We start from the raw sequence: 27,456 nt of genomic DNA, 5'->3' as shown, positions 1-27,456 counted from the left end.
GTATTGGTAAGTTTCATTGGTTGCTTAATTGCTTACAAATAAGTATAAAATAATGTATTACCAGGAGGTATAATGTAATGTATAAATCTTTTATTATGGACAACCTAGATAGGTCTTTCTGTCAATATTTATAATGTGAAGAAACCCAAAATGTATAGAAATATTTTTGTGGCCTAGTTTATAACTAGAAAAATTTGATTTACAGCAAAATCTGGAAAATACTCTTACTTTATATATAGCCATTAAAATGTCTTTTTCCATGTAACAATGCATATAAGATCATATTCTAAATGGAATAGCTACAAGTGAAATTTAAAATGATTTGTTAAACTTAAAGAGCAAAGTTGAGGAAGGATGAGAAATAACACTAGTTTTTGGGAAGAGAACCATGTTTATTAAATCACTGTCATATGGTAGTTAGTATTCTTGGTATGGGATTTGAAGGTGTCTATACTGTAAAATTAGGTGAAAATAAATAATTAAGAATGTCTTTTTATAAGTAGAGGAGATAATCTAGCATGTGTTTGTGCTGTGAAAGTGTTTCAGCTGAAAAAGAATCTTATGTTTTTAAATCACCAACCCTCAAGCCTGATAATTAGCATAACTTAGCATAACTTTACTGTAAAATGCTCAGTGACAAAAATGCACTACATTCACACAGGAATTATCGTGGTGTCTTTTTCTGCTGTACAAACTAAGATTTTCACTGAAATGTCTGGGAAATGTTATGGCTTAGTCATGAGTATGTGGGCTGTAGAACTATGGGAATGCAAATATATATGAAGACAAATACAGGCAGAAGGAAATGTGAGCTGTCTGGATATGAACTGTGTTGGGCCTTCATGTCATACAAAAATAAGGTGACATCATGGTCAGTGTCATGAGCTGTGAGACACAGCTGAAATGCAGAGTATACTTGCTTTAGGGAAATGCTATGTCAGTGCATCTCTAACTCCACAGATAGTCCTGATTTATAGCCATCCATCTCAAAACACAGGCAGAGCACATTCATGCCTGGCTACATCCATCTATCTGGATGTAGGCTGAGAGCTGCAGCATTTCCTCAGGTCTGAAACTTCATCTCTGATGAAGTTCTCTTCTATTACTTTCTCTAAAGCGTTGACAATTGAGGTATGCTTTCACTGTTGGTATTGAATCATTACACTGTGCTGTGGGAGAACATTTTAGCTGGGTGAATACTTTGATTATTTAGCTGGGTCAGCTGTGCACTGGATGAAGGATGACATTGTGGGAACTGCCGTTAGGTCCAATACATATTAGACGTATTAAGGTGAGCTCCTTTGCAGAATTCTCTTGATGCTTTTTAAGGAATTGCTGCTCTCTAGTTGCCATGGTGCAGTGTACACCTACCTTTAAAGATATCCCTGGAGAGCATTTTTGACAGCAGAGGGAACCTAGTCTTTTAAAACCTGTAGTTACAATTTTCTGTTTTTTACAGTTTTTATCACTGGTGTTTCTCAGTTCTGTACATGTTGTTGCTATCATCTAATAAGTATAATTTTCTCTTTCTTTCTCCAAGGCAGTTTGAATACAACTTTTTTCTTTTCTTAAATATATAACATATAACCCTATGTACCAAAGACACAAAAAAGACACACATTTTGTTTGGAGTAGAAGGCAGCGAGTTTTGTGTTATAGACCTTGGTATTAAATAGTTTTGAGATTACAAGGCTCAGTCTTCTGTCCTGATGACCTTTAGCAATTCAGTAGAGCTGGTCAGCTTTCAAGTTTTGTTTTCTTTATGGGCAACTCAGTGTCTGAGGTGATTTCAGCAAAAGCTAGTCAATATTTCTGATGTGATCCAAAATATTATGGCAGTTGACTTGATAAAAACTGTTTGCTTTGGCTCGTTCTTACAGCATTGGGTATACTGCATATTGATAGAATAGTCTCTGCTCCCAAAATTTTTGTAATCTAGAGTCTTGAGATTAATTTAGCCTTGTATTTATTTATCTGGGGAACTACAAATAAGTAGTTTTATTTAACACAGAAAAAAAAAAAATCTTTCTCAAATTGAAACAGAGTATTCCAGAGATTTTTTTGTAAAAGTAAGCAAAATACCTGATTTCTATTTACTTTTATTTTGGGGGGACTGTGGCATCCTACCTTTAAGGGGAAGAGGCTACCCAAATTCATAGATACCTATTGTCAGAAAGAAATGACAAAAGTCAGATGGTCCATAAAGATTTTAAAAGTTTTATTAATAAATTAAATACACATTATAGAAATTGGTAGTAGTCCTTTATAGTATAACAAGAAAGCACTGGATTTAGAATAAGTGGTGGGGTGAAAGGGAAGAGAGAGAGACAGAGAGAAATATTAAAGAGAGAAAGAAAGAGAGAAAGAACGAAAGAAAGAAAAACAAACAAACCAACCAACCAGCCTTATTCCAGCTGATAGGGTGTCCAGGGGCACCACCTAGGCTTTGTGGGGATACCTTTTTATAGATAAGTTTTTCCCACCCTGGAGAGAAGTTTCTCACTTTCTGTGCAAATTACTAATCATGTGCAGTTCATTCTTGTAGGCATTTCTGAAAATGGGTCAAAGAGCTTTGGGGGACTTTCGTAGTCTTGATCCCGCCCTACTGTGTTGGTCTTTGGTCAAAAGTCCATGCCCCCTTCTTGACCTCGTTTCTGTACTTGCCCTGTACTGGGTTGTGCTTATCTCCAGGAGCCAGAACAAGGATGTTTGTCCCCAAAAAGTCCTACCCTACCTCTGTATGCCACCTTCTTCAGCCACATCCTGTTCTTTCTCACAGCCTGTTTTTACCAACAGTCCTTGCTTGGCTCCACAGCTATCCAGCTATCCATGTTTGTGACATCCACATTAGTATTCTGGCTTTTACAGGAGACCATACCTCTGATCCACTGCAAGTAGTTCTTTCTGCTGTGATATTCTTTGTTTCTTCCTGGAATATATCATTTTCTTTTAGATTAAGCTTTCATTTAGAGGTATTTCATCTGACTGGTAATTTTTTAAAGTGCCCAGCTGTTTTTCCAGTAAAAGAGGGATTAATTCTTAGCATGAGGTTGAAAATGTTCTTTTGAAAGTTACACTAAAATAAAATAAGAGTGACAATTATTTTGCTGCCATATCATTATGTCTGATATCACTCAGGAAAATTGGGTTCAGTAATAACTTCATTAAGACCTTGAGGCAATTCTCTATCTATTAGGGCAACACCAAAATAACACTGTAAGCTCTAGGCAGATGATCTGATTTATTCTTTCTGTCTACAAGTGTTGTGTGACAGCAAGAAAATTAAAAAGAGGTGGGGTGCCAAGGTTGGAAAACAATTTTTAAAAAAATCACATATAATTGTCACAGAATACAGATCATACCTGTATTTTGCATCTGTGCATGTATCAGCTGGATGGCTGGACTACAGATGTCAAACAAAATGGAGCACAGTGACCCTCTGCTTGGCTTTTCTCAGTGTTAAAACAAATAAGATGTTCTTTCTTCTCTCCAGCAACCAATTTTTCAAAATCCTATAACAACACAATTACCTTTGAGACTGATACTTCCTTGTCAGATTTGGCTGAAACTGTCTAAAAAGCTAGAAAATTTATTATTGGAAATGAGTGATGGACAGCATAATCATTGAAGTCTCATTTCCTTAGGTTTTATTTGCTTAGCCTGTTAGTCATAAAGAATTACTAGAGCCCCTTTTAGCAACTTATCTCTGTGTGATTACACCTTGTTCCTTCATTTTCCCTCCATCCTAAGCTACTGATCAAAGTGTTATATAAGATCTAGCTGTGGTGACTTAGAGATTTTCATTTCCTTAATTATTCAGAATAATAGAATAATTCAGGTTTAGAGGGACTTCAGGAACTCTCCCAGTCTAATATCCTGAACTAAGCAGGGTCAACACTAGTTGACCAGGTTACTCAAGACTGTAGCCTTAATTCTTAAAGACCTCCAACACTAGAGACTGCAGAACCTCTTGGGAATCTGTTCTGATGCTTGGGTGTCCTCATGATGAATTTTTTTTTCCTTATATCTAGTCAAAACCTCTCATTTCTCTTTATGCCTGTTGACTTTCATCCTCACACCATGTACCCCTGGGAAGAGCCTGACTGCATCTTCTCAATGACCTCTTCATAGGTTGGAGAGCTGTTCTTGGGTTCATCTAAGCTATCTCTTCACCCTGTTCACTAAGCCTTTCCTCACAGAACAAGTTTCTCGAAGCCCATGACTTGGAGTGAGCCCTGCTGAGTTCATTATGGTCTTGTATGTACAGGCCCAAAATTGGACACTATTATAGATGTGGCCTAATGAGACCTGAGTGTGGAGGGCTAATATTTTCTCTCAGTCTGCTCACTGTGCTGCTGCCAATACAGCCCAGGACATATTTGGTCCTCTTTGCTAACAAGGCACCCCCCTGGCTCATGTCCCACTTGCTGCCTATAGGATTCTAGAACCTTTTTTCAGAGCCATTTACAAGACAACCAGTTTCCAAACTGCATTGTTGCAAGGGGTTCTTCCTTCCCAGGTGTTGGACTTTACATTTGCTCTTGATGAATTTAATGGGACTTCTGTTGCCTCAACCCTCCAGCCTGTCTAGCTCCCTCTGAATGGCAGCTCTGTAATTATGTTGACTTTTTCACTGATTCTACCCTGATGGGTGATGGATGCCTTGAGAGCAGCCCTGTGGAGGACTTTGGTATATTGGTAGATGAAAAATTAGATATTAGCTGACAATGTGAACTTGCAGCCTAGAAAGTAAATGTCATCCTGGGCTGTGCCACCTTTGCTGTCTCAGAGTCCTGAGATACAGCCTGGCTGGAGGCAGAGACTTGTATGGGTTGAGTTCTGTGACATAATTCTCAGCTTACCCATCATCTTCTTCTAAGACTTCTTCTTCAATCATGCCTATAAGTGCAAAGGGCAGGGCCACCCTGCTAGTACTTCTCCCTTTGTTATAGGCTCATTATCTTTTTCAGATATTATGCAGTTCTATTTCTGTGGAACTCTGATGTCATACTCATGAAGAAAAAGCATTTGACATGGTAGGAGGTACTGCATCTGGTGGAAAATTCTGCAAAGAAATCAGGACCTTCTGATATAAGTATTCTTCTTTTAAGACATCTGAAGTCTCATGCATTCATCTATAAGGTTTCCTGCAGTCTCTGTCTAGAATCTGCTTGATATAGACCTCTGGAATATGTTAATAATCAGAATCTATTGTTCTGTGTGCCTGAAGTGTCTGTCCACCTTATTTAGCAAAGGGCTTAGATTTCTTGAACCTTTAAAGATCTAAAAAGTTTCAGAAAAGCAAGCACCTGCTTCTCAACAACTCAAAACGTGTGAGTGTAATTTCTAACCATGCAGATTTTCAGAAGTGTCTTTTAAGTCTAATCCCTCATTATTTTACTCACAGTGTTTCTTTTAAACATGCAAACTCTTTATCATTACTTCTAGTTAATAAAATTCTAAAAGTGATACTGTTTGATTTTCATTTATTACTGTTAAGCAAAGGACTTCCTTCTACTGTTTTCATTAACTATTATTGTAAGGTGCTATGTCCAGCTGCAAAACAGCTTTTCTTAGCCATAAATTTGCCTTCCTAAGTATAACATATATTGTTAAAAATTGAATCTCTGTACACATATCTTTTGTGTGTGTGGTTGTATGCATATATGAAATTGCTTTTAGTCACTCCATTATAATTTTGTTCTCAGATTGAGAGATATTTGCATTGTATTTGGAACTATTTTGAGAAGAGTAAAGGAACTTCACCTTTATAAAGCTTGTGGTCCAGATTTCATTGACAGATATAGCACTTTATTCTGCAGAACTGGAAGTTTAGTGGTTTCAGGTTAAAACATATATGTGCATAGCTCTTGGATGCCATAAAGCTTAGCTCTCTAAGTGGTTTTGAGAGCTTAGTCTTGAGGTATAGGGCTTTAGAGCACTCATTGCTAGGGAGGTCTTTCCTGGGCAGAAGGAGGCCTCTAACTGGTGCATCAGACACATTACTCCCTTAGTTCAGATCCGAAGAGAACTTTCAGCACTGGTCTTCTGATTGTCTGCAGCATGATTTGATTTCTGCTGGAAAGGGAGGAGCATCTGAACTGGATTCCTGCTAGATTAAACAAATTCAGAAGATATGCTCCAGGAATGCATCCCATGTGCTTCAGCTGCAATGCAGCGTTTAATCTACTGGCTCACCCTAGAGGGCTTGAAGTGAAACCTCCAGACATAAAATTGGACTCATTGGCTTAAAATTAAACATACATTTAAGCAGTTGCTTAATGTCAGCCTAAGAAAGGAGTGACTTTTGCTACTTCCTGGCCAACAGGAGGAGAGTTTTCTTTTTCTCTATTCACTTTTGTTTTCTGCAGTGATCTTCACTACTGGAACTGAATTTATGCCTTGTGTTTCAACAGTATTATTTTGAGTGAGTTACACATACACACCCAGAAACACACATATGAGAAGTGTCAGGTCCTATGAGTTCATCAATACTTATCTCATGATAATCTCATATCCTTTGAGAATGAATTCATGAGGACTAAGAAGTGATTTGAAAATGTTAAACTGAATTGTCTATGAAAATATGAGCAAATAAAGTGAAGAACAGAATAGGTACCAATAATTTTATGTTTTGTCTGCTAACATAGTTAATGAAAAGCAAAGTATAAGGAAGATGTATCTGAAGAATATTTTAAATATTCTTTAAACAGGCATAAAATCAACAATTTCAATCATATAGTCCCCAAAGTAGAAAGAGATTTTTCTGTTCTCAGACAAAAGAAGAAAAAGAAGAAAAAAAGCCCAACAATGTAAGCTCATAGTTTTAATAGCTGTTCAGACAAAAGCACGTTTTAAAGAATCCAGATTACTAGGATTTGTGTATTTAATATTTAGTCAGCACTCAAACTTCATCCATTATCTCATAATTGTATGCCAAAATCAAGGTGCTTTCAAAGCTTTTATGATAAATTTGTCATCTTCATTTTAAAGAAAATATTTCTGAAAATAGGATGTTGTTGACAAAAATAGTAAATCTCAATTTCCAGAATCATCATTGCATTCTGAAGCAGTAAGAAGTCTGAACCCATTAACTTGGGAGATTAACAGTTTAGGGCTGAAAAAAATGTTTATTTATTTAATTATAAATGTTTGCTGAAATATCTGTTAACATGTTTCAGTTTTTCAAGGCCAAACTCTACCCTTCCTTAAAGTTACACGTATTACGTCTTCTTAAATGGTAGACATTCTGCAATTCAGGTTTTAAGTTGTGGTATTGTAGAGCCAGTCAAGACACATTGCTCTCCCATGATCCATGAGATTCCCTCCTGACTAGTCTCCAACAAAACATTCAGAAGTGTTTTCTGGCTGTGTAGCACAAGACATTTCTACTCAGATGTCATGTTGTTAATGATGACATGCAAAGGAATCATAAGCAGTAATAAAAGCTGTCTTACGTATTAAATAGTTCCTAATTCCATACCTAGTCCTATTAGCCTCTTATTTAGTTTCCCTCACAAATCTGGCTAAATCAACTCACAGCATCCTACAAAAATATATTATTGTTAGTTTATAACTAAGACAGGAAGAGCTGTGATATTCAGATTTTTTTTATAAGGTCAGATACAAATATTCTGATTTTCCAATTCCATCCTAGCCTTGTACCCGCAAGAGCACCACTTCCCTCAAGTGCCGTCTTTCTGAACACGCGGGGGGGCTGAGTGAGAAACTGTGACAGATGTTAGAAATACCGGAGTGTTTGGAAATTATTTGCATTTTAACGAGCAGGGAAAGTATCGACCTGTTATCCTGTGTGTTGCGGATTATGTCCTGCTTCAGAAAAGACTGAAGTCTTCACTTACGGGTTTTTAGGGATTTTTTTTTTATTTATTTTCCCGGTTTTTTTCCCCTCTCTCTTCCCTGCCGCTCTGCCGGTGCCGGGCCCGGAGCCCCCGCGAGGGGGCGGCTTTGTAGTGAAAGTGCTCCCGGTGCTGTGCGGGACCGACTGGAGCGAAAATTCCTTTTTACGGCTTTCCACCGCATTTTGTCGTTTCTGTCGGGGTACAAAATGCCCTCTGACTAGCTGGAAACTGAGATGAAATGTAAATCTGCGGAATCCCGGAGTTGCTCTTTTGCTCTCAGACTCACAGGTCTTCATGTACTGCAAAAATGTAGCACAGACGTGTTGTACCTACTGTTCCAGGAGTTGTTTGCTCTGGGCTTTTTAAGGCTCTTCCATCCTTTCTGATTTATTTCTATTTTTCCCTCTGATTTCAGTGTAGAACTGGTGGGATTAAGAATTTATCACTAAGTGTTTTATATTGTGGAACAAAGTATTCCTGGTTTTCCTAACAGATGAAAGACTGTCTAGCAACTTACATTGAATATTATTTTTAAGAGTCATTATACTAATCAAGTCAATAATATAATCAAGGAAGGAAATGAAGTTAAAAAACTTAAACCTCTAATACAGATATCTCAGTCTCAAACACATTTTAATCATGATTCCTTTAAGCGTTTTCCTTTTTTTCCCTTTGCACTGCGCACAACTATGTACCTTGTCTGTGTGTCTAGCATTTGACAACGTGGTAGATGAGTGAAAAATCAGAAAGCATGGAAATACTTAGCAGAATAATGTTGAATTTTTGTATTGTCAGGGTGATTAATGACAAGCACTGTCGTTTGCCAGTAAAGGGAAAGGAGGAAATGTGGATGCATTTCTGAATTGACAGTCTTTAGTAGACACTGTGGGAGTCTGAAAGCCTAGAAATAAATTCCTCCAATAACCATGAGAGTGTCTTTGTCCCTGCAGTGCACTAAACAGACCAACAATTCTCTTCACTATCTTTAAATCCTCTGGCACTAAAGCAATGCCAGTTCTAGTGCATTTCTTCTTTCCACTTTGGATGCCCAATCATTTGGTCAGTTCCCCAAGTCTTTATGCATCCTATAAACTTATTTCCAAGATGTCTGCACGAAAGTACCCATGAAGTATGGTGATCCTAGCAAATACTGAGCTGTTCATGATTGTTGTTTTGGCATCGTTTCTCCAGTCAGTTCTGAAAATGCAGTTAGATTTGTAAACAATACCTGTATACTTTGTCTGTTTCCTTTGTAAAAATGGGAGGGCAATTGTCCATACCAGACAAAGAGATCTACAGTTCCATGGTAAGTAAACACAAGGGCTCTGCCTCCTGTCTTCTAATGCTGATTCTTCTCTTTCTTATGACACTGTAAGTCAGAAGCAGCTCCACTGCTTTCAGTGGATTTGCACTACTAAAGGAAAGATAAAAAACAGGGAAAGACCACTGAAACTCATGACTCCTGAAAGAGATAGACATCATTTTGCAACAAGCTTTTATTTCAGCTTATGGTCTGTAGAGCAATAATGAACAATCATTTATGAAAACATTTATAGAAAGATACTTCTCAGTCAACTTATGTCTCCAAGTCAATTCACAGCTGGATTCATCATTTTTATTAAACATCTTTTTCAGAGTTGTTATCTACTGTTGTAGCAGAAGTCAGCAGAAGTTACAGATGCTTAGTTTTTGAAATCAAGTCCATGATATTCACTGCAGACAAGAATTTGACAAAGATGTAGCATCTTGTCTAGTGAAAGACAAGTAGGAACTAATCACAGTTGCCATATCCTTTTTCTTCACCAACTCAGATTACTTCAGTAACTTGTTACTGTTAATAGTCTAGTCACGGCCCTCCAAAGTAGCTAAAGCAAGGAGGCTAGTGGCATCATTACATAGAAAGGTGGAATAGATAGCAGTGAGAGTAGCTTCTAGAAATATTGAAACAGTAATGCAGAACATTCTTTACATCATTTGAGCATTGTAGAATATGCTAAGAGAGAGTAGAAATGATATATCAACGTTTTGGGTGCGCCTCAGTAAATTGTCTTTGATCTCTCCCTGTGCTTAAATGGCAGAAGCTGAGACTGAAGCTGAGAACAGCATTCTTGACTCAGCTAGCCCTCTGTGCTGTACCAGATAACTGGTGGCTCTGGGAGCATGCTATGTATAGCTTCTCCACTCTTTAAGATTCTGACAGAGACAGAGGAGGTGCACATTTTTTGTGAAGATTACTACACAGTTGAGTTCTGAGGTGTGTGTGCTTCTACACATATGTTATGCCCATGAATAGAGTAGGAGGAGGTTGTAGTGAGAAGTTGTCTATGAACAACTTGCAGCTTTCTAGGACTTACCATTACCTAAGATTTTTGTATCATATAAACTTGCAACTTTGATTAAAGTGCATACAATGATTTTTCTCTACCTGAACTTTGAATTGTCTGGTCACTAAACAGTGTATTATATAGCAGAAGTTTCAACAAAACCCCACAGTTTTAACTCTCTCTCCTCTTTGTAACTTCAAAACAACAATACTGTCTTGCACAAGATGGCCAGGCTAGGCCGGGCTCATTCAGTTCCTCCATTTTCATTTTCTTTTTTTGATACTTTTTCATTACTATCACCGATGTAGATCCTGGGATACAATCAGGGTTTCTTGCCAGTTAGGCTAAATGACAGCAGGTTCTTTGCTTTACACTTTTGAAGGACACCAAGCTGATAAGGTGCTCCAGATTCCTTATCTGTTTATAAAGAAGGAACAGCAATAGCTAGGAGGACAGCTTTGTTATACTCTGCCTTGGTCCTAAGAAATGAGAAGGATGAGTAAATAATACACCACTGTCGTTAATGTGTAGTTATTTTAGACATTTGGTATTTCTAAAACTACCAAGCAGTATTCATTCTGCTGTTGTCAGCAATGTTTGTACGGAGACTATGTATAAAAATTCTTCCAATCTAGTGAGCTAAATGTGACCTGAAGGTTAAAGACTGCTCACCCTACTCCTACCTTTGCTAAAGGAGAGAAGGACAAAGTTCTACTTTGTATTTGCGAAACAGGTAGGTGAGAATGAAGATCTAGTGACAGTTTTCAGATTTATGAAATCAGCCACCAAGATATGAAGCAGAGTGGCCCATGGCAGCTTCCCCTTGGTACTGACAGCCCCTTCATCCCCTCCTCATGGAGCCTGACTGCAGCCTCAAGCATTAAAGCCATGAAAACTATGATTAGGCAAGTGGATTTGGAAAAGCTTTACTAAATTTGGTTTAATTTTTGCAACTTTCCCAAATCTTCATCTGTTACCCAGTTACATAACACCTGATCCAGCCAACTGCAGAACAGCAGAGCTCCTGCAGATGGGCTGTTTCTCTATGAGCAAAAGGTATCCGTGAAGTGTATGTGCACCCTGGACATAACCCAGCACCCAGACAGCTCAGCCTTGACAGTGGTAAATAGATTTAATCTTGCCCTTCATCTGCACAAATCTTTTGCAGTTAAGCTTGACATTATTACTGTTTGAGTTTAAAAATATTATGTTACTACTGCAGAGTAACACACATATTCTGAGTAGGAAGTTTAAATTTTAATATTGGACTCTTACTACACCACTGTTTTTACCATTTATTGATAGAAAGCACAAGAAATCTTGGGTACAGTGATGTGATAATCCTTGAATTTTAAACATTTTCTCTAGTCAGCATTTTCGTATTTGAAATATGTCTTGAAATGTAAATTATACACTGAAGCCATCAGTATATACTAGGCAAAGACTGAAAAATTGAAATAAAGCCTTTATGTATATATACAGAGAAGTGTACACATATATATTGCACATACACAACTAAATTGTGCTAAGGGGGTGGCTGTTGAACTAAATTGCTATTAGAAAAAACTTATCAGAAGTTATATAGAAGATGTTAAGAAGATTTTACTTGTGACAATGAAGAATCTAACAATTAGGATTAAATATGATTTTTAGTGATTCTCGTTTTAATGCTCCTGATATTGTAATTAATACAAATGGTGCATTGCATTTGATTTCTACTAATATGCAGCTCCTTCTGTCATCCAGTTTTCTACTGAGACATATTTATAGTAAGTAGAATAAATTAATTACAGAGCCTTGTAATACAAGGATGTAATTCCATCTAGTAAAACCCCCTGAAGTGGAACCTTGAGATGTTTGCCATGTAAGGGAAGCAAAGCATAGGTAAGTAGACTTTGCTGCTGTGTCAAAGCTTTTCCCTCAGGGTAATGTCCAAAAATAAGAAAGATTGTTTTATTCTTCAGCAGCTTGTTTTATTAAGCTTTTTTTTTTTGGCTAGCACAGAAAGCAGCAGGATTCCTTCTACCTTTCATCTCCTTTGCTTTCTTTTGTATGCATATTTCTAAAAATTAGCAGCTTGTTTTCTTTCTGACTAATTTCAAGTAAGCTAAACACCTGCTTGACTTTTTAAAGTAGGTAAAGCCATAACTTTTGAATTTTAAACATGATTTTTTAAAATTCTCAATCTACTTATCTGACCATCTGTTGTTAAAGGAACAGTGAAAGTAAGATTCCTCTATGAAATATAAAGACAGATCTTGGGGTGACTGCAGTATTTTTATCTGTATTTACAGAGCGTGATGTGCATAGTCAGCAGTTTCTTTCTTCTGCAGTTGTTCACCACTTTCATAATAGTTTTAGTCCATTCTGTACAAATGCTATACTGCAGAAACCCCATTAAGATCAGTACTGTTCTTTACTGGAGCTGGAATGTTCTTACGACAGTCACCAGATTCACCTGGGACTTAACAAGACATAATCAGAACTACAAAAATAGCTTACCACAGCTTGGTCAAAACCAGCTGTTTTTCCCTAGTTAAACAACTTAGCATGTCTCTTGCCACAGTGATCTGGGAGAGATTAGTTGAATGGAGAAAGCTGTATTTATCCCCAGGAACTGGCAGAAGACTTGAAGCCTTTTTAAAACTACTTTAAGGGTTTTCTTTTTGGAAAAATCAAGCTGACTGTCACCTTATAAATGGACTGTACAGCCCTCTGCCTCTTGGAAAGGGAAAGTTGCTTAAGCTTGAAGAGCTTCTTTGCTGTCATTGCTTTTATCCTCTGGGGACTATCACTTTGTGTTTCCTAGTTACAGAAGGAAGGGGATAAAGTATCTGTGGAGAACCAATTGCAGGAGCATCCATTGCAGTTAGCTGGTTACTCTGGTAAGCAAGAAGGGATTTTCAAGACTTACTTTAGTGCTGGAGACAAAGCAGGGGGAATCTCAAAATCTTTTTGCGAAAATCTGATTCAGTGCTGTTTTCTACTAATAAGTAAGTTTGTACCGTAGAACTGCAGTTCTTCAAGCTCTAAGAAAAATATAATGGTATTTTGAAATTATTGGCTATTTGTGTTATACAGTGTTAGGAACTCTAATGATTTTCTTCCAGGCATGGTAGAAAATCATGAAAACCATGAATGGGATTGGAATGTCAGGTTGTCTTTGAGGCAGACATTGCCATTTCCTTTTGGTTCCTGCCTAAACTGCCATTTCTCTCTAACTCATGCATCTGGTAAGCATACCTGAAGAGCTAGAGAAAAAAGTGTGTTGCTAGGCTGGAAATCCCTGAGATACCAGCCACAAGGTAAAGTGGGAAAATATGGTTAATAAGGGCAGGGGAATTAAAGCCTCCTCAGTCCCTGTTGTAAATCCACACTTCTTAGTTGTGCCTTATTGCTCTTAAGAACGTTTCATCTTTTTCCTGTGAAACCTGGATTGTTCATTGTGCTAAATATTAGTAATCACAGATGACATACTTCCCTTTAACAGAGGATCAGTATAGAAAGAAATTTATATTATTCTAGCACAAACCTTACCCGTTTTTCTCCTACGTATTGCTCTCAGCCTTCCTCAGGATTCTTTCCTGCTTCAATTTTCTTTTCTGTAGATTTAATGAAACAGTAAATGTTGCCAACAGTCCAAACTATCTATTTGTCTTGCTTTGAGGAAGAGTGCAGAACCTGTTTGGAAGATTTATTTCCAAATTCCAAACTCCTTGATTTTATCAGCAAATTAAAAGATCTCTGTTAAATTCAGCAGAAGCCTGTGTTCCATAACATTTAAAATTCTTGAGGTGTATCCTGGATAATTTTCCTCAAAAGAGTTCTCAGGGCTTTTTTATAACACAAAAATCTATAGTCTCCAGAGGCTGCACCTGTAGAAATAAATGGGCCAGATGTACATAATTCAAAAACATGTTCATAGATTTAATCTTTCATAGCACCTGATAAATTTTTCTGTATGACACAATGCGGTGATAAAGACCCTTATACTCTTATTGCTGTGATCACACCTACAAAGTCAGTATATGCCAACTGACATGACCATGTGCCCATGTTTAAAAGAGGGGCAGCTCCATCGTGCTTACCAACTCCGTATGCTGATAAAATACCCAAAGCTTTCTGCTTTGATATAGTACTGAGAAAATTTATAGTTGTGAATTTTCATACCAAAGTGTGTCTCTCTAAAACATCAAAATATGAGTTATGAAAACTCCACTTAGTGAAATGTTCACCACAAATATTCTGTAGAGTTTTATGCATCATGTTTCTTTGGTTAGTTTATCTACAAAGAAGTGAAATACGCCTTATGAAATAGTTAGGTCACAGTAGCAATAGTGAAGTATGACATTTTAATCAAGTCTGTTTTAATATAGCTGACAGTTCAATTAACAGGTATTAACTAAAAATATCTCTAGCTGGGACACTTAATAAGTAGAAGTTAATTGTAACTGCTTAGAAATCTCATCTTTTTCTCTTCATAATTTCTTATGCCTGGAATCTTGCTATAATTCTTTGGGATCATAATTGCACATTGTTGTACAAGAAAGTAAAAGTTATTGTACTCAAATCAGAGGAAAATGGAACATGTTAATTATGTTATTAAACAGAGCTCTAATATCTCAATACAAACTTTAAATGAGAGTAAACAAACTTATTGTTATTATTAATTTAAACACTTCTAATCTAAATACACATATATTCTACTAATTATTTCCTTTACTGTGAGTGAATAAAGATTGTTAATCTGAACCAGTCAATTTTAAATTAAACTTATTTTAAGTTCTATTTCAGATCTTTTGTGAATAACTCTTACTGTCCAGTGGGACTGACTTATGGAGTATATGAAAGATCAGAGCCTCATAAAGTGTGAGCTTCTTTTCTCTGATAAGCAGGCTATGTCGGTTCAGCTTCTATTGATTCTAGCTGTACTGCTGTGGTCCCCAAAGACTAGATGTCTGTTTAGTTTCTGTGTTCTAAAACAAACAAATAAATAAATAAAGTCATTTCAGGTAGGAGATAACTGAAGACAGAAACTGCTTTAAACTTACTCGTTACAGTCTTAATCTGCATAACCTTAGAGTCTGTTTCAATTATATTCTGCTTTTTTCCTCCTGGTTACTGAAGAATAGGATGAGGAATGCAAGACACTCTACCACTCAGAAAGATTTATGAAGGCTTTTGCAGCAGTATCTGACCATGTTACATTGTACAGAGATGGTCTCTATCATCATCTCAGTAACAATTTTTTTTAATTAATAACTTGCTTGCGTAATTTGAGCTAGCTTCACACATATTTTATTCTTTGAGATCAGTGAGCAACAGGTAGGATTCTTTACTAGACTTTGAATCAGAGGATATTCTGAGTTGGAAGGGACCCAAAAGGATCACTGAGTTCAACCCCTAGTCCCACACAGGACACCCCATGTGCCCAAGAGCATTGCCCAAACACTGCTTGAACTCTGTTAGGCTTGGTGCTGTGATCACTTCCCTGGGGAGCCTGCTCCAATACTCAGCTATCCTCTGGATGAAGAACCTTATCCTAATATCTAATCTAAACCTCCCCTGTACTGGACAGCTACAGTTATGCTTCTGGGAGTTGCCTCCAGAACTCATAGTGGTTTTCTCAAAGCTTCCCTCCCCAGCTCCTCCCTCTCCCCAAAGACACAAAAAATCCCCAGCAAACAAAAAAAAAAACCCCTACCAAACCAACAAACACGTGTATTTGACCAAGGTCATACTTTAGTGACTAGATGAAAATTAACCAAATATCATTAATTAAATTTATAATAATCAAGTATTTATCTAGAAAATATAGAAGTATTTTCACTGCTGAAAGGATCTATTTACTCCATTAGTGGAGTCATTATGAATCATCCAGTCATTTCGAACTTTCCTAAAATTTCTGTAAGTTTCATCAATTTTTTAGTTTCAGAGAAACAGAGCTGTTTACTATATGCTACACTAAGACCTAGTAACTGTTACCTGGGCCTAGGTTTCTCATCTCGAATGAATTTTCAAAATTAAAGGGAAAAGATACTTTAGATGAAATTTTATTGTAAACTTTAAAGAAAAATTCTGAAAGAAAACCCCAAATACCTATTAAAAAGGCTTTTAACTGACTGAAAAGCTGTAAAAGATAAAAAACCCCAAAACTACTGAAATATAGACATCAGTATTTTAAGAAGACAATGCTAAATGCTCTGTTATTATTATGATTTTCAGTGAAACGAGGAAGTCTAATTTTCTAGTGTTTACTGTAATATAATAGTAATATATAAGTACATTCTGTACACATCTACCACACCTTAAACAGGATAAATAACATCCTTCAGGCTCAGGGAGTCAACAGTCAGCATTAACTGGTGTCATCAGTTTTCTGCTATTCCTCCTGCTCTAAAGCCACCATTGTAGGGGGATTTTGAGACTTGAACAGGGCAATTTTGGAGGATAAAACATATTATTACAGGTTGAACTAAGAACTCTGTCATTGTAAATCATAGGATTTAAGCACTTCAGAGTAATTACAGGGGAATACTGAGGGGACATCCTGTAATATATACTTTCAATATTGCATTACACATATACTCTGCACCACAAATTCACCAAAATGAATTTTTCCTTTTTCAGTTATGGTGGTAATGTGGGGACTTCCTGAGAACTGATTTCCCCCAACTAGATATGACTTGCCAGCTCTCTATAATTATGGGTCTTGCACCTATTTCTGGGACCAGGTTGTAGAAACTGTCGTTGAGTCTTGTCCCAGACTGTATCTGAACTGCAGCAGAACCTGTGAGTCCAAATGTGATGCCGACTTAGAATATGTCCATGATTATTGTCAGTTTGGTTTGGAATCACCTGCTGTGCTCTAACACCAAAAAGTGCATTGGATTCAGTTCAGATGAAATCCACCTCTCCAGGAGCCTCTCCAGTGCCCTGCAGTGGTTAATGAGTGGTTGGTTGCTGGGATGTGGGTGCAGCTGGGCAGTGCAGGCAGTCTAACACCTCTTGCTAGGACACACCTGTGTCCTCCGTGCTGGCTGCCCCACCTCCCAGCGGCCATCCTGTAGTTGTAGGTGCTGGGATGTTGAAGGACAGTAGAAATATTGCTTAGTGTGTTGTTTAAACTGCAGCAGACAGGCCGTTTGAGGCTTCAGGCTCTGGTGAACTCAGGAGGGCACTGGAGCTGTGCAGAAGGGCTGTTTGAGAGTGTCAGGGTTCAGCAAGGCTGGGGTGAGCAGCTGCAGGCAGAGACCTCTCCCAGGTGTCCCACTATGCCTACAGTGAGCAGGGTGTGCCATGGACAGACCTACAGACAAGCCCAGGTCAAGGTCTGAGTTTAAATATGGCCCTGAAGCCCTGGGCAGAAACCGCAGATGAGGTTTCTCACAGTCATTTCTCCCCATTTGCCTGATGACAGGTCACTAAAGCTACTGTGCCACTTCAGAGTTGGCCTTAGGGAGGACAGACCCCTTGGGGTGTGGGAAGAACATCACCCTGACAGTCAGTCAGAAGTGAATGTGATTTTTCACTTCATTTTATCAGATGGATGCTACGATAGGGTGGATAATAATAACACACAGGAGAATTCTATCTAGAAGTGCACTGTGCACAGTCTCCCATCCTGGGTATGAAATATGTGTACACCCTTTACATGCATGCAAAAATACTAGTTGGGATTTCCATAAAATTGAGCCACTGTTCATTCCATGCAAAATGTTTGATTGGGGGATTTCTTATCATGGCAGCTTTTGACAGTTACACTTTGGAAAGCTATGACATTTGTAGTTTTATTACCAACTGTATTAATAATTTTTATGTATAACAGAGTTGCAAAATATGCTACTTTTTCACCTGGGTCACAATTAATTAAGTATTTCTTTATTTTCTCTAGGGAAGTTGTTACCTACTTTTAATCCAGGTGCCTAGGCAAAGTTCTCTAAAATATATCATTGCATCTCTGTTCTGATGAGTGAAAACTTCTTAGGAAAAAAAGAACTGGAATTCTGATGTTCAAATTCATATGCATAGTAAATAGTCATATTTAGTGTAGAAGAAGAATGTTTTATAAATTATATGGAATGTTTCTATTTACACTGTTGATGCACAGCATCCATTAGAATCCAATGGATTTTCTGCATAACTATTTATTGTAAATGGTTATTAAGTTTATTGCTCTCGCATGCTTCATAAAAATTAATTTTGATGCCTAAAAACCAACAATGACTGACAGGATTCTGCTTTTTCATAGCCAATTCAAAGTCATTGTCTTTGATATAGGGATTGAGATCAGTAACCAGGGCAAGAAAAAAAATACAATCAATACAATTCAAGATATAAAAATATTTATACTGTAACTGGAATGTAGAATGTTCTTAATTTATATAATGCTGCAGAACCTACTTTCTGGGAAGATAAGAGAAGTTCCATTTTGTACTGATGGATGGCACTGCTCTGATTATTTTGATTGCAGTTTATTTTTTATTTCTGGTCATCTGCTATTTTGTGGGTAAAAGACAGGGTGCAGGGATGTGAATGGAATATGAACAGCCAAGTGTTGTCCCAGAATGGACCCACAGCATTACCTGTGACCAAGACCTCGATGTAGCAGTGTCTAAAATGAGATAATCACTTTGAGTCCAAATGCAGAGAGGATATGCAAATTAAATATAAGTTAAGCACTCAACATGAATTCTGAGAAATAAAATGAAAACATCAAAACCTCTGAAAATGGGTTAGCTGTTTCTTTAAGCAATTTAATTGTAGAAGTTGCTTGACTAGAACAAGTTTTCTTGTTTTATTATCTGTAAGAATGGCCTTAAGTATTAAAGTTAATGCTCTCACATGCTAATACATAATTATTTATAGTACTTTGATGTTTTGTGTATTTTTACAAGGTGCTAATTGTGCTGAATCAAGTTGACAAAACTGCATAATTTGTAGGTTAATATTAGCATAATCCTACAGTACATTGTTTAGCAACAGTATAGAAATGAAGTTTATGGAATGTTTTTCCAATATGATGAATAAAGCACATCTTGTATAATAATCATTTTCATTACAGAAATCATAACTTTTAGGAAAGTATATAAATAACATTCTTTTTCATATGGGTCAATTGATTGTGAGGTTTCACTAGAGCAGAATGTATCGTAAAAGTGGGTTTCCTAGTTTATCAAGGAATGTTATCAAAATATCAAGGATTTATTGAAACACATACAAAATTCAGACTTGGTTTACAGCAACAAACCAATAACCTTTTGTAACCCGTCTTATGTTTGTGACTTTTCTGTTTTCAAAGGCCTTTCCTTCCACCTTCAAATGGCTTCTTAAAAACACCGGTCCTGGGACATGGAACATCAAGTTCAATCCCGTTGCACAGAGAGTTTAGAGTTCCACTGACAGTACACCCAAACTGGCATCTGTAAATCTCTGTACAATATCATGTACAATACTGCCAAAGAATATTAAATTTTACTTACAGAAAGTCAGGTCCAAAGGTTTAGAAGAGTGATAATCTTTGAGGGAAGGAAAACACCAATATTTTTATGACCTAATGTAAATTGTGCTACATATCGCCTCAGCAGTTGTCTTTGTATACTTCTTTTTTCTTTCTTGCTCTCCAGAGGGAAAATAAATCCGTTATGTGATACTATAATAAAATGAAATTGCTCCCACAAGCCATTGCTTAACATGGCCCCTGCTGGGGTGCCGGTACACATGAAAAAATTAGGCTGGTGAATCAGTTGTTTTTCGCTTGTCAAATCTTAACATTCTCAAGTTAGAGGACTAAGGCTACTTTACTGAGTCAGAGCAATGTGCCAGTACAAGGCTTATGTGCTTTGCAACGTATACAAGTCACACATCCTGGTTCAGAATATAATTCTTTGCACCTTGTTACTGAGCATGTGCAAAGAAAAACAGAAAGGAGGACATATCAAAAAGGAAATACTGCCCAAATATCAGACAGTCACCTGTTATCCACACCATTTTGGCTGACGCCTGTCAAAGGGAAAGGATTTGAGTAGTGAAGATACAGGTGAATGGATACACTGTGTTATTTTCACTGAATGACGTGTCCCTGGTGGCAAACAAGGGCGGATCCCTCGGTAAGAGAGTATACAAGGCTGTAATTGCCACCTTCCTATCTTTCAGATTTTGTGCTTGGGGATTCCTGAGGCAGGCATACTCTTTCTGGATTTTCATAGTCCTCAGAGTATTGCTCTTTTTTGAGATTTTTCTGCATTCTGCTGTTCCAAGGCTTCAGCAGATTAGCTGCTCAGCGTTGGTAGTTTATTAGCCTTCTTTTTTGGGTTTTGAACTCACCACCTTGTAACAGGATTACAAATAGTAAAACAAGGAAAGAAAAAAAAACAAACAAACACAAACCCCTCTTTGCTTCTAAAGTTTAAAACGCTGTTTGAAGTAGTACTGTGTGTAAGCAGATGTAAACCACAGATTTAGCAAAGGAAGCTCTCACTTAGGTGTACTTGGGGGGAATATCTCCTAACAGCTGAGCTGGAAGCTGCACAGTGATGTCCACATTCACCCTCCATTTCAAGTGGACCAGCATCTGCCACTGCACCAACAACTGCATTTTCTCTTATCATTGTGACAGTATTTAAGTATTCAGTCTCTGAAAGAGCATAATTTAGTGGCTTTACCTGTCCATAAATCCCCTGTGTTTTTTATTGATGTTTAGTATTGGTTTACACTTATTATTCTGAGAGTAACAGAAGAATAAGTAATAAGCAAAATAATGAGCATAAAGCATCAGTTTTTAAACTTTAAATAGGCGTATCTTCTTGTTGCAACTTTTCTCTTTTCTTCTCCTTGCAACACTTATTACCCAAAGCAAAGGAGGGAAGAATGTAGAGTGACAAGAAATTCAATTTGCAAGTGCTGAAATGCAAATTCAGTCATACTAATATCACCCCCTACTTGAAATTTTGCACTCAAGCTGCTGATAAACTTCATCATGCTGAGAAGAGTAATTTCACTTTCTGAGGAACAGGAAGAAAGCTGTTTTCATTTAGTGTCCAAAATGAGAGACCATACTGGACCAAAAGAAATGGAATTTAAATTTTATTTTCAAGGTGATTTTTTTTAAATGTAATTTTTTTTCCCTTGAAATCCAGAATAAGATAGTTGAAGAAACTCTTATAATGTGCCTTTCAGTTATGGTTTGACTCATTTTGAACAATAAATTAAGAGAAGCGTGATAAATGATTACAGTCATTTTAATAAATAAGTTAGATGAGTGACTACAGTTTTTAACCAGGTCAGTAATCTGTTCGATTATTATCTTTTATTCTAAAAAATGAAAAATCATCAGTACAATGGAAAAGATGATATGTATTCCCTGACAGTAATGTAGTTTTATTTTGTGAATTAAATGCCTTAACATTCAAACAATCATATAGTTTTTCCAAACAGAACCAGATTACCTCCTAGAAAAATAATTGAGCATCTTTGTTTTTATCCTTTAAGTACACCCTAAAACCTATTATAATCCTGTAAAGGAGGATTATTAAACTAAACAACAGTAGCACATTTAATGATGATCTGCTAACAAAACATTCTGGCTAATCTCTGATTAGTGATTACATTTCGGCACCAATCCAAAACATAGGATGACTGAAGTTCTTAAGACATAGGCTATCTGTAAAAAAACATTTAGAAATTTGTCTTCATTTCATTTCTTTAGTACTTGCCAGTGGCCAGGGCAAACAGATCTTGAAGCAGAAGGTACATCAGTCACTCTGGACAAAAGTAGGTCAGATCTTCCCAAAATGCTGGAAGTGTTTACCTGGTCCTTTATGTAGTGGACTGTAGACTTGCAGACATGATAGTAGTATTTCTCTATTTTTTTATGGTACAAACTCCTATATTTTAATATTTTGGTTTTGTTTCAGTCATCCTGGTATTTCAGTACTTTTTGGTTTAGGTTTTTTTTTTTCATAACTATATCAAATACTCAAAGTGAAACATACATAGAAAAAAGAGTTTAATAAAGGGTCCCTTTACACAACTAGAAATTCCTTTGAAGAAAGTTGGATTTTCTTGACAAGGATTTAAAAATTTATAAAACACTGATTTGTGATGCATTTCCGTAATGATAATTTCACTGTTCAGAAGGTTTACCACATTTCTATTTGATATAACTGTTATAAATGCAAATGCATGATGCCATCGGTATCACACCAATTTTAATCTGAGACATCCAACATTACCCTCTTATTTTTTTTTCCTGTAGTCAGTAAATAAAGTATGAATAGATTGTGATTTCATTTCCATTTATACTTGCAGACGGTTTGACAAATCTTTGGAAAAGTGGCAACACTTTCATAGTGACATGAAGAGCTTTAATCACTGGCTAACTGAAACTGAAGAGAAGCTGTCAAGAGCACAGATAGAGGCTGGGGACGTGGGGCATGTGAAAACCAAGCAATTTATCCAGGTATGATTTGATCAATCCATTTCCTGTTTTTCTGCTGTGTTTTAGAAGCTTGCAGGCCTGGGTGATCCTATAGTTTTGCAGTTCATTTGGGGGCGATTTCTGGTGTTGACCAGTGACAATTTTGGTCAGATATTTCTGTTTATCTGGTTGAAAGATGCATTTTTACAAGAAATAAGACAGGGGATGACATGGTATATTGTGATACTTCCACAGTTACATAATTGTTTGGTCTTTATTTAAAATGCTCATTAATTTCCACTTGATATTTATGACCAGCAGAAGTATCAGACTTGATTTTAAAGTCTTTTGGAAGAAAAGTGATTAACCACTGAGCTGTACAAGAGATATTCCATGAACTATGTCTTGCAAGTATTGCTTATTTTGCCTGTTTCATGTTTTAATCAAAGAATCTTGAAGATGCTTGCTTTTTGCCTTTTTTTTCTTTTTTGTAAATGCAGTGTGACAGAATAGCCACTTAGTTCCTATTTGTCCAGTTCTAATTTGTATGCTTTTTATCTTGCAAGTTCTTTGAGCATCATAAGGAAAATAACTCTGGTTTCTTGGTTTCTTTCATTTCTCTCTTATGTGTTAGAAATGGTATGGGTGTGAAGAATTAATTCTAGACTGACATTTTGGAAGTAGATAGTTTCAGCTGAATAATGTGACTTGACTAAACTCTGGATTCAGGTTATAAATTACTACTAGGGTGTAAGAAACAAAATCTGTTAAACTTGGCATTTGTACATTTGAATTGATGGATTGAATTACTGGATTTCAGGTGTAAAGAAGTTAGGTCTGTCTAATATTAAAGGTAGGGTTTTGTTCTGAATGCAACACTAACCTACTTTTTGGCCTACAGTTAAAAAACTCAATCATGTCTTCTGAATTTTAATATTTAAAGACAAGTTTTATAAGAATTAGGCTTCTGTTTCTTAACTGAAACCTCTGAGCTGAAAAGGAAACAAAATTGTGTGGTACAAGTATATAAAAAAAGATGCAACTTCTAAGTAACACACTAAGCTGAAGTAGTTAAAAGAGCAGGTAAATATTGTTCTGCAAATTACTATCAATTCTTTGAACACTGAAGAAAGGTGTCTAAGATCTGGCTGACAAAATAGAACATCAGGGAATTAAAGTTGGTCTTCATTGTGTATGTAAAAGGTAGCAGAATTCACGTCACTGAAATTTCTACTCCATTTTTCTGACCCACAGTTTTAAGTACTTCTTAGAAAACATATATATAAGCAAAGTTAGACGTGTGTCCATGTGACAAATAGTAATACTGTGTCACAAAACCTTACCCTTTCTTCTGTGCCTTGCCTCTGCTCCATCACCCTTCGTGGCACTATGCTTGTATCCTTGAGCAGCTCAAATGAACATTTAGAAAATAAAAAAAATAGATCCATGAAAGAGTTTATCTCCTTCTTTTCTAACCCCTTCTAAAATAATATTTGATGTCTGAGGAGAGGTTGATTTTTGAGAGTACCCAGATCAAGGTAAGATGTATGACAGGTGTTACAAATTCACTGGGTGCATAGCACATTTCAGAGTCTCAGCAGATTTGAAGCATTGTTTTCTTGCCTTCATCAAGAAAGGTTTTCACACAGAACTGAACTTCACACTGAAAGACCCTGGGAGAATATCTTGATATGCAGAAACCTATATTTCAATCTAGAACAAGTCTGCTTCTGTTCTCCATTTCTCTTTGACCTAGCCTCCTTCTCACCTATTATCAATTTATTATTTTCTTGTGCAATATATGAGAACATTTTGAATATATGTTTGCAGACTGGAATTTTCTCTTTGCAGTCCATCAAGCTTTCTCTTTCTTCCTTTTCCCCTTGTGTTAGAAATCCCATGAACTCATGAATTTGTCACTCAAACATTTCTTTTAGTTCAGTATGACACACAAAAGTACCTTTCTAATGAAAATTCTCATGGTGTGAAAATATTCCAATTAACCTGAAGAATGCACACCCAATGTTAGTTAACATTTATTTGTGACAGAATGCTTAGTCTGAAGTTGCAGTATCCCCATTCTCTTCATTGTCTCTTTATTTTGCTGGGTCTTGTTTCAAAAGTATTAGGCTTCTGTGAGGCTGACTGAAGAGATAATTAGAATTTCCATTAAGTAAACAGTTAAAACAGCTGAGCATTTTGATTTACTAGAGTAGCAACTTGTTTTATTAATGAGATCATGCTGCTTAGTGAACCATATTCAGAATTAACAGGATTTGTTTGAAAATGCTTTCACAAGCAAGTGAATAATCTGGTATTCAACAAGGAAATGTTTTAGGGAAAAAAAATATACAGAACATTCAGATGTGTAATACTATTTCTAAGTAGGACTACTTTGAAAAAGTAGAGATTAATGTGTTCATTAACTTTCATTAGATACGTAGAGTCAAAAGTTAATATAAAATGAAACAGTCAACAGTATGATTAGATGATTATGTTAATATAGGTTAAAAGGTAATTACATTCTTTTAGGTGTATTTGGGGAGGGGAGGTGCATTCTTTTTTGCTGCACAATGACATGATATTAAACAACATTTATGCATTATATATAACGTGAATGAAACATAATAATAAATTGTTTCATTTCAGGTCATGAATACTTTAATACTCTTATTGTGAATTTTTCACTAAGACTTTCCAAGAGCAGAACTTGTGGTGTTGGGGAGAAATATCACATTTTGGTTTTTAAGATATTGTAATTGACTTCTTTTATGATTAGGTGACACAGGATTTAAAAGGATATTTTACAGATAGCACATATAATCCCTTTCAAACATATTGATGTGTGTCTTTAAAGTACTTAAAGATTATTTTTTTTTTTGCTCTCATTATTGTGACAGAAAGGTTCTTCAGTCTCTTTACTCCTTAATGCTTGGAGACTATAAGTTCTTCAGCTTCCTGCATTTGCACTTGGTTTATTTATTTTTGTGCCAGGACTGAGTTGTAGTTCAGTTCTATCTACTTCCTGATGTTTATCTCCTTCTGTTCTCACAGGCTGCAGTCATTTTCCCTGTTGGATCTCAGCTGGTACACTAAAGGCACAGTTTTCTAATCTACTTTCAAATGGTAGCTACACAACTTGATTCTTATTTCCTGTGCCTACTCCTCTTTCTGGAATATGAGTTCTCAAAATAGCACACTATTATCCAAACTGAAATACCATCTGTATCATCTACAGGGTAGCTCAGGTGCTGTGATCTTACCATGGCTGAATGTTGGAATAGAATTTTCAATCATCTATCTAAACTTCTTTATTTCATGGTTTGTTTTTTTTTTTTTATTGTGGCCTGCCTTGCAGCCCCAATCTACGTCCCATTTCATGTGAGAAAACAAGCAAACAAAAACCCAACCAAACAAAAAAACTCAAAAAGTATGTTGTATTGGAAATTAATTCCAGGTTAGTATGCAGCTGAGAAGCAAACAAGGATTACTATTGGGGAAGTTGTTCATGTGTTGTAGGTAAATGCTAAATAGACAGATACAAAAAGAGGAAATCTGTAACAGTTTCAGAACTAGACTGTGAGGTTACAATCCTGAATCGTTACCAGAAAACTTTGAAATAGTATTGTTATTTTAAAAATATAGAACATTCAGAATAGTTGCTCTTTATATTGGTATTAGAAATTGCTCAGTAGTTTAGATTTAGTATCTGCTTGTGGGTTGCAAGTTTATTTTAATATTTTAGGTGGTGCAGTTTCAATAGCAAAATAGTTAGGTGCTGGGTCTGAATTTTGAAGAAATTTCTTTGTGTTCATAATATTCAACTATTCTAACTGGTCAGTGATGAGTATTTTCCACCAGACAAGCAAGATCTGGACTTTGTTTTTCTTAACTTCATTGTTTAAATAATGTTGCTATTGTTTAAATATTAATTTTTCAAATCTTTAATTTGCAGGCATAGATATCAGTGATATTATGTCTATTTTTGAGGGTCTCAGAGGACCTTAAATATTGGGTGATGGCCTTATTAATTATACTCAGCTTTCTGAGGATACTGTAGATATAGAAATTGCTTGTAAATTACAGATCTCAAACTATTCACACCAATGTATGAATTGTCCAGCATTTACATTTTAGAGTACTTATCCAAGCCTGCAAAAGGCTTGTGAATGACTCATGGCTTCTCCAGGCCTTCTTTCTGCTGCACCATCATGTCAGGGACATCATATTTTTGTCTTGTGGATGTTTAAAGTAAGAAGATATCAAGAATCCAGGCTCCAGTGCTGAAAGTCGTGGTCATGCTAATAATTTCTCTCTTTTATAGCTAAATTGGATTATACGGATATTGATGGTTTAATAACCACTGAATTTAAACAGTTCTTTCTGGAATAGAGTACATGCAATCAGAGTGTAGGGGAGAATAAAGTATTTCAGTGCTCAAGGCCACATATTCTCATACCATGAAAGCACAGTGATAAGTGGATGGATAGTTTACTCTCTTTTCTCCAAAATTTAAAACTTGTAAAAATACTTTTTTATGTATAATAATTTTGGCTTTAATGTTTTAGATTTTGTATTTTTAGATTTATTTTCTGCTTTATTAATTGATAAAGGTTATGCCAACAATTTCTGGTTCTTCTTGTTCTAGTTTGGATTCAAACAGTTCAATTTTGTTCCATCTGCTTCAGTTTTGACTAGTGTTTCTTGGTGATATGAAATATTTTCAGATAAGTTGTAAAAAAAGTAGCAAAATACTCTTTCTGATCAAAGAGATTTCTGTGATTGCTTAGTGATTCTATAAGCAGGAGAGAATATAGAACTTGGAATCAGTGAAAAAAACAATTTAGCATTG

At 36.3% G+C, this 27,456-nt stretch overlaps 1 protein-coding gene across 11 annotated transcripts in view; it reads left to right on the top strand.

Annotated features, from left to right (window-relative positions):
• Nucleotides 1–27,456, top strand: part of DMD (dystrophin) — a 1,047,400-nt gene that overhangs the window by 483,395 nt on the left and 536,549 nt on the right. For all 11 annotated transcript variants that reach the window (XM_050333288.1, XM_050333286.1, XM_050333290.1 and 8 more), the window contains one exon: nt 22,496–22,646. In XM_050333288.1, the coding sequence (XP_050189245.1) occupies nt 22,496–22,646 (151 nt within the window). The remainder of the gene's footprint in view (nt 1–22,495; nt 22,647–27,456) is intronic.

Source organism: Myiozetetes cayanensis, unplaced genomic scaffold (assembly GCF_022539395.1).
Source record: "Myiozetetes cayanensis isolate MyiCay16 unplaced genomic scaffold, myiCay2020 scf5-8, whole genome shotgun sequence".
In the NCBI taxonomy this organism is placed as follows: domain Eukaryota; kingdom Metazoa; phylum Chordata; class Aves; order Passeriformes; family Tyrannidae; genus Myiozetetes; species Myiozetetes cayanensis.
Note: the sequence above shows the minus strand (reverse complement) of the source record. Positions and strands in the feature narration are given on the sequence as shown.